The sequence below is a fragment of the Pogoniulus pusillus genome, chromosome 1 (genome assembly GCF_015220805.1).
Source record: "Pogoniulus pusillus isolate bPogPus1 chromosome 1, bPogPus1.pri, whole genome shotgun sequence".
NCBI classification, from domain to species: Eukaryota; Metazoa; Chordata; class Aves; order Piciformes; family Lybiidae; genus Pogoniulus; species Pogoniulus pusillus.
The window spans coordinates 12,226,811-12,237,437 of record NC_087264.1 but is presented as its reverse complement, the minus strand read 5'-3'; the positions used below and the strand labels follow the sequence as shown (position 1 = coordinate 12,237,437).

Below are 10,627 nucleotides of genomic sequence, written 5' to 3'. Positions count from 1 at the left end.
CACTGGAGCATGCAGATGGAGCTATTTTTCTTGTAAACTACCTCCACCCACTGATTATTTCATATAATACAGCAGGCCTTGAAAAACACAATTGCTTTTTGTTACTGGTGGGGTGAGGGGGCGTCAAGTTTTTACAAGAGTTTCTGTATCTGTGGTCACAAAGAAAACCTCCCAGATGTTAACTGAGTCAGTGCCATCACTTGAACCTGTACTCAGTCTGGCATATTGATTCAAGGTTTCCTAGCTAACATCAAAATAAGAGCAGACAATTGCTGGTGCTACTCAGAAGTATTTGGATAACAACGATACTGACAGTTTTTCCATTATTTGGAAAAACTATGAGCATTACCAAGCACAAAAGAGGCCAAGAGCCAATGAGAAACTCATTAAGCTGCTTAAACTGATCTAAATCTAGGCTGCTGAGGTCACATCCCGCCCCCGCCACATATTTCCACCCCCTTCCTTCAGCCAATGCTGATGTTTACAGAAGCAGGTGGTGGTGTGCCAGTTCAAGGGAAAAGAAGCCAACCAAATAACAGATCAGTTTGGAGGGAGAGTTTTCAAGCTGATCAATTCTATGAACTGGTTTAAGCAGCTGCATAGTACAAGCATCAGTGGCAGAGGAGGTAGACAGGTACGAACAGCTGGGAACTGAGAGTAGTTTATGCTTCTATGAAAATCAAACCTATCGAAGAACTGGAAGCTCTCAACCTTACCCTCAGCTGTAAAAACTGTTTCACAAACTTTAAGCTACAGATGGAAGTAGACTTTTTTCTTTTACTGTCTCTTAGTATGTTCAAAATCGGCCTTGTTCTGTTGGCAAAAAGTCTCATTTAGCAGCAATTTGTTCATGGCTGGCTCCAAACAGAAGCACAATAGTGATAACTGTGCCTGATTTCTAAATCCTCAAACCAGAGTAAAACAGGAAAACAAGGCAGTTCCTAAAATTTAAAGCACAGATGCTTGCCCTTGCTGGCTTCGATACTCACAGGCTGGGTATGGAAAGAGATCAATTTCACTTCTATAGTGGAATTTGTTAGGCTGCAATTTTTGTATCTTTTAGTAGCATTTAATAAGCATGTCTAATCTAAAGTTTAAATGTTTTATGCATTATTATTATGAGACTTAATATTCCCTGTACTTTTTACTCAGCTAACAGTAATTTGAGGCTTAATCTAGCCATGTGAGGGTAAGTTTGTACAATTTTCCAGATGAAGTACATGCACCTTTCTTCTTTTGTCTGAGAAGACTGTTCTGATTTTTGCATTCTGGCTTGGAGAGATTAGAGTGACGTCTGAAAAAAAACCTAATCCTGGTACAGGTGGGCATCACTAAAGTAAGCCCATCCTTACCCAGGCTTTAAAAATAAATAAGGGATAAAGATATTATTATATACCAGGTACACGAAGCTCACATTTTCCTTATCCATACACTCAAATCCTATATTGAAGTCCTCAACTCATGATGACCACAGTGAATTTGAACGAGGGCCAACGTGCCTCAAATACACTGTCTTGGTGGGTTATTTTCCTCCTTAACCATTTGCCGCTTTCCAGCGACAGGCTCCTGGACCCCGCACGGTGGTCCCAGCTTTCCCTGCATCCACAGCGGCGGAGCTCAAATCCGTTGTTCCAGAGAGGGCTCCGGTAGGCAACTCGGGCCTCGGGGTCTGCAGGGCACTCTCACGTCCCACGGGCTGCCGTGGTCTGCGGGAGATCCCGCTAGAGGCCCAGGGCACCTGGAAAAGATCAGCCTGCCCCACTGTCCCCTCTTAGACAAGCGGCAGGACTCCACTGCGGAGGCGGAACGACTCAAACCTACGGGATCCACCCCAAGGCGTGGCTGGCGTTACTGGGCTCGTCCCACAGCCCGGGCAGAACGGAGAAGCCCGGGCCCGGGCCCGGGCCCAGGTCCAGGCCCAAGCCCAAGCCCAAGCCCAACTCCTAGCCCGCCGGGCACCGCCAGCGCTCGGTGACAGGCGGGGCGGGGGGCGGGGAGCCGCCGTTAACCCCGCCCGCCAGTGACGCTGCGGGGCCGCGGGTCACGTGAGGCGCGCAGCCAATGGCGGGGCAGAGGCTCGCTCTCGGCGGGCGGGGGGCGGAGGAGGAAGGGGCAGGGGGAGGGCTGAGGCTGCCGCCGTTGCCGAGGCCGGGGGTAGCGGCAGCGCGGGGCGGGCGCAGCGCGAAGCGGGGCCGCCGGGGGTTGCGCCTCTCCGGTCGTGGCGCGTGGGGCGGCCATGCCGAATAAAAACAAGAAGGAGAAAGTGAGTCGATGGGGTTCGGGGTGAGCCAGGCCCCGCGGCAAAGCTGTGGGGTGCAGGCCCCGCGGGGAGGAGGGGCTTGGGGCAGAGCGCGGCGGGGGGCAGCGGCGAGCGGAGCCCGGCGTCGAGGCGGCCGTCGAGGCGCTCCTTGCCGCTGGAGAGAGCCAGGCGAGAGGCAGCCCCCTCACATCACCACTGTGTGCCGGCCACCTTCTTCTCGGAGCCGGGTGCTGGGGAGGGGGCAGCTCCTGGTGGGGCCTAGTCCAAAGGGTGCTGTGGTGGCCGTTTCTGGGGGGTGTCCCAGTATCGACTCGCCGGGTCCTGAGATCCCGCCCCGCCAAAGTGGGGGTGCCAAGCCCGCGATGGGCGGACGCGGATTTGGAGGCAGCCAGAGAGAGGGAGTCAGTGGAGGGAGGCCATGGTTTTGGCGTGCGGGGGAGTGCTGGAGAGAGGGGCTGGGAAACGTGTCCTCCAGTCGTGTCTGGCGAAGGGGCGAGCTGGGAGGGGGGCGGCTCGGATGTGTTGAGCAGGACGTAATGTTTTTCTTGGTGGCACAGCAGGGCTTAGGGGAGTGGGCGTGGGTGTCTGTGCCCGCAGCTGCTTAGCCGGTCTCTGTCCTGGGAAGTTTCGCTGCTGCGTGTCTCTGGCTGCAGTTGGAGTTGTGCATAGGGAATCACCATAAGCATTCAAGGAGCACTAATTGCCGCTCGAAGTATTTTCCCCTCCTTTTCCTGACAATGGAAGAGGATCTAGTTTTAGCCTCGCTTTGCCTTAGTTTTCCTCGGTGGTCCCAGGAGTGATTTGTGCAGCAGTCGCGTAAGGGGCTTGCACAAGTAATGTTCACAGAAAATTTCTGAATCTAACCAGAAAGTTAACTGGATTGCACTTTATTAGATGTGATAGGCGATTAGCCGTATGAGTGGAAGTCAGAAACAGTGACTGGTACCCCTTTAGACCTCCGTTTGGTTGGCTTCTGCTTATCTTTTCGTTTTTCAACACAGTTTTAAAATCAGATGCAGGGAGGATGGTGTTACAGTTTGTGGGTGCTTGTTTGTTTTGGCTTTTTCTCAATATCCTTGCCAGCTTTGATATTAAAAACATTCAAACTTTTCTTCTCTGAGAATGAAAAAAAACTCAAAACTCTGCTATATGTGAAGGATGCAAGTTGAAATACAGTGCCGGGAGGGAGAAATTTCAGTTGCTTCTAATACTGGACTTTCTAACTCCTAGAACAGATGAAATAATAATGTGTAAGTTGTGCACTGTACTGATTTCAAAGGCATATTAAATATTCTTAAAACTGAAGAAAGCAGGGTTAGCTCTTAGACACAGTTCAAATCACTTGCATTCTTTATCCACACTTGCTTACTTCTAGGAAAGCTCATCTTTCTATGTCCATAGGTGAATTTTGAGGCATAAATAACATTCAGAAACTTTTCTGCATGTGAAATATGTTTAAAGCAGATTTTTAGAGACTGATAGTTCAATATTATGGTCTTCAAATAAAACAGTATTACTTTTTCCCCCATTGATTGTAATATTCTTAGCGAGTATCTAACGTAGAAAAACTAAACCTTATTTCTTGACTTGAAAAATCTATCTAGATCTCCTCTATCTCGATCTCCTTTTCAAAGTAACTAAGGCTGTAAACTTTTCTTTTAAGGAACCTGCAAAATCAGTCAAGAGTGGAAAAAGTGGCAAAGATGGACAAGATAACCAAGAACATGAGGTAAATATTTGTAAAATATGTAATTTATTTCCACACAAATGTGTCATGACTCCTGAAGAGTGTTTTAGGGTTTTCTAAATTGTTATAATCTTGATGTAACAGGTGATGTAAAAGTGATTGTAAGCTTCTGCCCTGGTATTTGACACAGAAGTGTTTTGAAGACTTAAGATGCTTTTGAGAAAGTTAATTTTTAGTAAATGCATGCTTGTTTCCTACAATCTTAGATACTCATCTGTTTCCTTTTTCATTATGAGACGTTTAGCTATCCTGTTTTCTAGTCTTACCATGAATATTAGTGCGTGTCTTATAGTTGGTCATTGCAGTTTTATTGTTCTTTGCAATTCCCAGAGCTCTCATTGTCAATGTTGGCATGTCAGTTAAGTGTTACATTGTCAGGAGACTTCAGCCTTAATCAAAGGCTGCCATTTGTTTTGTGTGATTTCTTTTTATAGGTACACAATGGAGAGTTTAATTTTTGACTGATTATTCTGCTGTTGGTACCGATTTATTTTATTTTTTCTTTCTGTGTTGTTCTCTGTTTTGCCCAACAACAAGGTACAGAGACTTGAAAGGGGTCACTTAAATATTCACTCATTTTCTCACAGTAATCCAGAAACTCAGCATTAGGAATTTGGTTATTTAGAAAGCCACTCTTCAGGCAGATTCTGAAATTTCCTTCAAAATGTTCATGCCAATCTGAATGTAAAATCCTACGCTGAAAAGCTTATGTATTTCAGCTTCTAAACTATATGTTTTTCAGTATAAAGATAATGTTTGAGAACAAAATACTTATCCAGCTTTACCATTTTCTGCTCCCCAAAATGATGGTTGGGGTACATGAGTGGAAATACTTAGTGTACTCTTTGTCATGCACTTCAGAGAGTTCTCCTTAGCTTGCTGTGCAGATAGATGCAGTGCTACTATTGCAAATTAATAAGATCCATTGAAACTTGTAAACTGCCTGTAAAAGTATTTTGGCAAATTCGGATAAAAGAGCAACTGAGTTTTGGTGGAGTCTATTCAGCTGCTGGGAGAGTTTGGAGAATGAAATATGAACTGTATCAGTGTAAATGTTTGTGTGGTGTATATTGATGTATTTTATTGTAATATACCATCTTCATAATATGTTGTCTTGGCATTGAAAAGAACATTACTTCCTGGCTATAATTTTAGTTCCTGTGCAATAGTAAGGCTTATCATTACCAGCATCTTTACTGTAAGTTTGTTGACTGCTTATTTTCTCAGACTTCTGAATGACAAGTTGCTGACACCAAATGGATTTTTTATTTCTTCTTGATGCTTTATGATAGAGTAAAGCTCATGTAGTTAATTAGTGGAGAGCTTTAAATATTATCAGAAAATTTATATTCAGTTTCATTTGTAATCTCTTTTCATGTTTCCAGATCTGTTTCACTTTTTTTCATTTGAAATATGAGAGAGATTAATCTCAACAGGGGAATATGTTGTAGTGTTCATGCATCTTTCTTTTTCAGTAGTCCTTCCACGTAGAATTCCCTGTGAAAAGTAGTTTATCTGCAATACTTAATCATATGTGAGTAGGGGCAGAATGGGAAAGGCACTGGGAATGTGACTAGCGCATACAGTATGATTTCCATTCCCAGTGGGCATTATTCAGTCTCCATGCAATTTTGAACACCTCAGTGCTTGACTCATTAACTTAATTAATAAAATACTTGCACAGAAATAGCATTGTAGACTTTGCACTCTAATGTGGCTGGCTCTAAAGCTGCTGTCTGTTAGCTAGTGCTTATATGATCAGAAAAGAGGGTATTAACATAGTGAAGATTAGTAAACAAAAATACTCTGGAACATACTCAATACATTTTTATTTTTAAAATTGTCTTCATGCCTTGTGCATGTGTTTTAACATGGCTTTTTAAAAAATCTAGACTATGAATGCATTTAGAAACAATTGTGTTTTTTGTTTTTTTTTCCTTAAAACGCATTTAGTGCTAATGGCAGACTGTAAAAACTAGAAACTGTCTGCTATTCAAAGAACAGGGACAACACAAGCAGCAGCATCCCACAAACACTTTATAGATACTTTCATAGCACTTAACTAAATTCATGATGCCTTAGAGCTCTGTAGGCAAAAGTACAACAGATCTCAACATTCACAAAAATGAACAAGTGTGTTTTCCTGTCGTGCAGCCATGGAAGCGAGATCTTAGTTGAAGCTGTACAGTAAGCTTGAAAAGGGATTGAAATGATTCTTAGTATGTCAGTCAGGATGCTTATGCCAAACGGATGAAAACAACTTAAAATGATGCTTTCTTGTGAAAATTACAGTTAAACATATACAGAAGTGCTGCATAGAGGCTGAAGTGCACAGATGACCTACTGAAGTAGATGCCACTTCATTTAAATCTCATAGAATTCCATTGTAGTTGTTCTGGAAATCCATGTCCATCTTGCCTATTTCTCTGTCTCCAGCATTCTCACATAGCAGATTGTTAAGGTGAAAGAACAAAAGGCAATTATTCATGTTTTATCTGTGCCTTGATTACTTGATGTAGTATTAAAATTCCTGCTACTTTTTGGACCTCTTTTTTTTTGCTTGCCATGTCATCAGTAGTTGATACTCAAGAAGATAGATTCAGAAATGGAATAGACATGTGGTCTTCCATCCTGATATGCTTTAAGCCAGCGTGTGACTTGGAAGATTGCTTAACAGAGGTGGTGTGTGTAAAATTGATGGTTTTTATATTATGAATTATTTCATTATTTTCTTATATAGTCATCTTTAGCTTCTACCAAGCCCTATGTAATCTCCTTTAGGTGGGATTATCCATCTCTATTTCCATCTTTTGTTCTTTCTGTGACAAAGGTACCAGAAATGCACCCTATGTATGAGATGAGGTTAAATTTTTGTTCTGTACCCTAATGTTGTCATTCCAGTTTCCAGTTGCACATATTGTTCACATTTTAAACATTGAAGAGCTAATATGATTGAGTACCCATCAGTTTTTAGTTCATAATCTGTTAGTAAAAATTAGTGCGTTAGAACTAGGGTCACAGAGTGCTGGAAGAGGCTTCCCAGAGAGGTCATGGATCTCCTTCTCTGTCTGGATGTGTTCCTCTGTGATCTGTGTTAGACAGTATTGTCCTGCTCTGGCAGGGGGGTTGGACTCAGTGATCTCCTTGGGTCCCTTCCAACCCCTAATATCCTGTGAACAAATAGTTGCCAGAACAATTTAATTGGTTCCTCTAAGTATAACCTCTAACTTCAGTAATCACTCCAGAATATTAGTGTCTCTAGGTTGTGAATAAAAACTTAATTTGTTCTGTATTGGTTTTCATTTGTGTGGAAGTAGTATCCCCACTTTGGTAAAATACCTGGGAGGTTTGTTTAGCAATGCCTAAAACCCATACTCACACAAAAAATAAAGTGGAAAAAAAATGCCTGAATGTGAGGATTGGCTCTTGCAACACTTGGCAACTTGTGAACATAGTCCTGAGACATAACTGGCCTTTGCAGAAGTCATTTGCCTCACAGATAAGCTTTGTTGTAGCATTCTGTTTTGTCATGGGTGTAGAGATCTGCTTTGGAGTTAAGGCAGTAATAATTTTTGATCAGTATAATTTCTTCAGAAAGATGTGGCTTGGTAATCATCAATGATTATTGACAAACTTTACATTTTTTTTCTCTCTAGCAAAAAACCTGACACTTCTAAAAATTGAAGTGCAGTACTTTAACAGTGGTTTTCAGATGTAACCACAGGGGAAGGAAGTTAAAATTTTAACCCTGTTTACTCTTATTTCTGTCTGTGTTGCCTGTGGGAAGGTATGTGCTAAAACTTGCGCTTTTTCCCAGTCACTGAAATGATGTGTGACCACTTGGACAATTAATTGCTGTGGTTCACCGAGGGAATTGAAAGGTCAGAAGTAGCCAACAACCCTTAATACAAGACAATAGTAGAAGCAGTAGCATCTTCTGGGTCTAATTGGACTGTTTAAAGAAGACACAAAACTTGGGAATTTAATTTTTTTTTCATTTTGAATCTATGTGCTGAGCATGAGTAGTCTCTAGAAGGGAAGGACTACTTTTGTTTAAAAAATTAGTGACTTAATGACTTTCGAGACATGAGAACAGAAACAATAATGTTTTCTTCAAGTTCTCCTGCCAACGTGGTTTGAGGAGAGTGTGTGTGTATTTGTGTGTATTATCTCATTGTTTCCATGTGTTGCACTGGTTAGTTCTTTGTGTTTTAAAGATCAGTGTTGGGGTTTTTTTTATACAGACAAATCAAAATGTAATAAAATACAAACTGCACTGACCAGTTTTCTTGCTGTGCACAAAACTGCTTGATTTTACTGACAGCAGGCATTACTAACTTTAGACTATAATCACTTTTGAGACCAGTTTTTAAAATTAGTAGAAAAACTTTTAAGTGCTGGTCCATGCTTCTGTCCTGCCTCTGCCTCACAGCTATCACTTTTCAGTAGGTTTATTAAACAGTGGTAATAGCTTCCAGTGCAGCAGTTTTGTCAGGCTTTGTTTTCAGAGTTTTTTTTTCCTTGTGTTGTGAAGCCTTTTTTGTTTAAAAAAAGGTATTCAACATAGAGATTTTTTTTTCATGTATAGAATGAAATGACAGATACCACTTTTTAATGGGCTATCTTTAAAATACTTCAGCAGAAGTAAGGATTTTCATGTCTTTGGAGGAACCTTGAGAAGTAGCTATCTGGTTTTCTGTGGTTGCTTTTCCTATGATAGCCAAGACACAATGAGGAAAGATTATCAGTATTCTCATTGTTACATTTACTGATTCCTGGTTACTTATGATGGCTACTTACCTTAAAAATAATAATTTTAGAAAGGGGTGGACATTGATGCTTTTGTCTGAGTTTCTTAGCAGAAATTATATGTAGAATTATGTTAATGCTAAAAAGAGAAGTAGGTGTAGACAAAAGCAAAAATCTGTTATTTTTTTGTGTTAACGGATTCCTGTGATTGGCAATAGCAATTTATTTAGAAAGTTGACTCCATGTTTTCTATGTACTGTAGTGCTTTTTTCCTCATGCTTCATGTTTGTGATTTTTCATTACAATTCTGTACCAGGTATTAGTAATCCTGAGAAACAAACATGCCAGATACGATGCTGTAAAAATCTCCATATGCCATCATCAACATCTAGCTGGTGACTAGAGTGTTCTACTTCAGAACTTTTAAAGCTGTAGTTGCAAGTCTTAGCACAGATATGTATTTATTAGACAGCTCCCTAGGGACTGCACCAGAGTTGCTGAAGACTTGGAGGCTGTAGAGAGGAGATAATTTTCCATTAGTTCTGGAGTTCTTTCCCTCTCTGCCATGTTTATATGTATCAGGACTAGTTCTGCTCCTAAGTAATTTCTGGAAATATCTTCACACTGGAGAGCATTCTTTTAATCTGCTGAGATTATTATTTTTCAATTATTTAGCAGGCTAGTTTGTGCCTGCATGTAATTGACTGTGTGTATGTATATATAGTCAAAGTAACTGTCGTTTAAGCTCTCTTCTGTTGTTAGATGGGCGGTCTCTGTCATTCAGTGGCACAGATTGTTTGGCTGCATTGAGTTCAGTGTCTCTGAGGTGTATGATTCTTTTGTATTTGTCGATCTTCATAGAAGCAGATCTTTCTAAAAAGAGTTATATTTAGCATAGATTGAATTTATCTCCTTTGATTAATGCACAAGGTAATAATTTATAACGTGAAACTGTTTTAAGAACTTTGAGAGTGCTCTTTACCATACTGTTAATTTGATGCTGGTTGTATTGCTGTCTAGATCAGGAATGGTTTGATAGCCTCTAATAAAGCATCCTAAAACCTCCAAGTTTTCAGTGAACGAAATCAATAAGCTGTGTTTGTCTGGTGTATATGGTACATAAGGAACCTATCTGTATCCTAGCTGGAACACATTATTCCTGAATACATACTGAAGAAGCGGCTAAACTCACAGGCAGAATAGCCAGTGTTTTTATAACTCCATGCCACGCAGTAGATGCTGCTGTAAGCAAGTATTTTGCTACCTAAAAGGAGATGCTTTTGAAAGTGGAGTACTATGCCATTCTAGTTTTTACACAGGGCTGACAGCTACTTGCATAATACACGATATGTGAAGTCTTTGGCTTGTAGTTTGCTTCAGTATTTCCTTTCTTCTAATTTCTAATCGTGCTTTTCAACTCTGAATCATTCCCGAATGAAAACACAGCAATGAAGACAAATACTGTTCTATTCAAAAGGAGCAAAGTGGCCTTCAAAAATAGTTGTGGGCAGTTTGTAAACTGAAAACACCCTTTTCATCCTTTATGTCAAATTGTTTCTCTTTCTTCTGTAAGAGTTAAGGTCTAACGCTCCTTAAGTTTGCAGAAGACTTGGGTGTTCATTAGTGCATATATTTATCTTATAGGGAATGCAAATAGTGAGAGAAACCAAGTAGCTGTTTAATCCACCCATATGTTAATGGGCCTTCAAACCTTAAAGCTGGTTGTTCTGGGGTTGTTTGCTTTTGTTGGTTGTTTTTTCCCTCTTCAGTTTTCATTTGAAGCTGGAATAAATTTCTTTTTTGTTCATGACTTTTCACACACCCCAATCCTAACAGGCTTTGGGATCCAATTAAAAACTAAAAGAAAACAC

General features: G+C 40.9%; 1 protein-coding gene across 1 annotated transcript in view; it reads left to right on the top strand.

The window, feature by feature from the left end:
• Positions 1 to 2,142: 2,142 nt before the first annotated feature.
• PPP2R5C (protein phosphatase 2 regulatory subunit B'gamma) overlaps positions 2,143 to 10,627 on the top strand; it is an 84,714-nt gene continuing 76,229 nt past the window's right edge. Inside the window, exons 1-2 of the mRNA XM_064171730.1 lie at positions 2,143 to 2,263; positions 3,924 to 3,989. Of these exons, the coding sequence (XP_064027800.1) occupies positions 2,237 to 2,263; positions 3,924 to 3,989 (93 nt within the window). The 5' untranslated portion in view covers positions 2,143 to 2,236. The remainder of the gene's footprint in view (positions 2,264 to 3,923; positions 3,990 to 10,627) is intronic.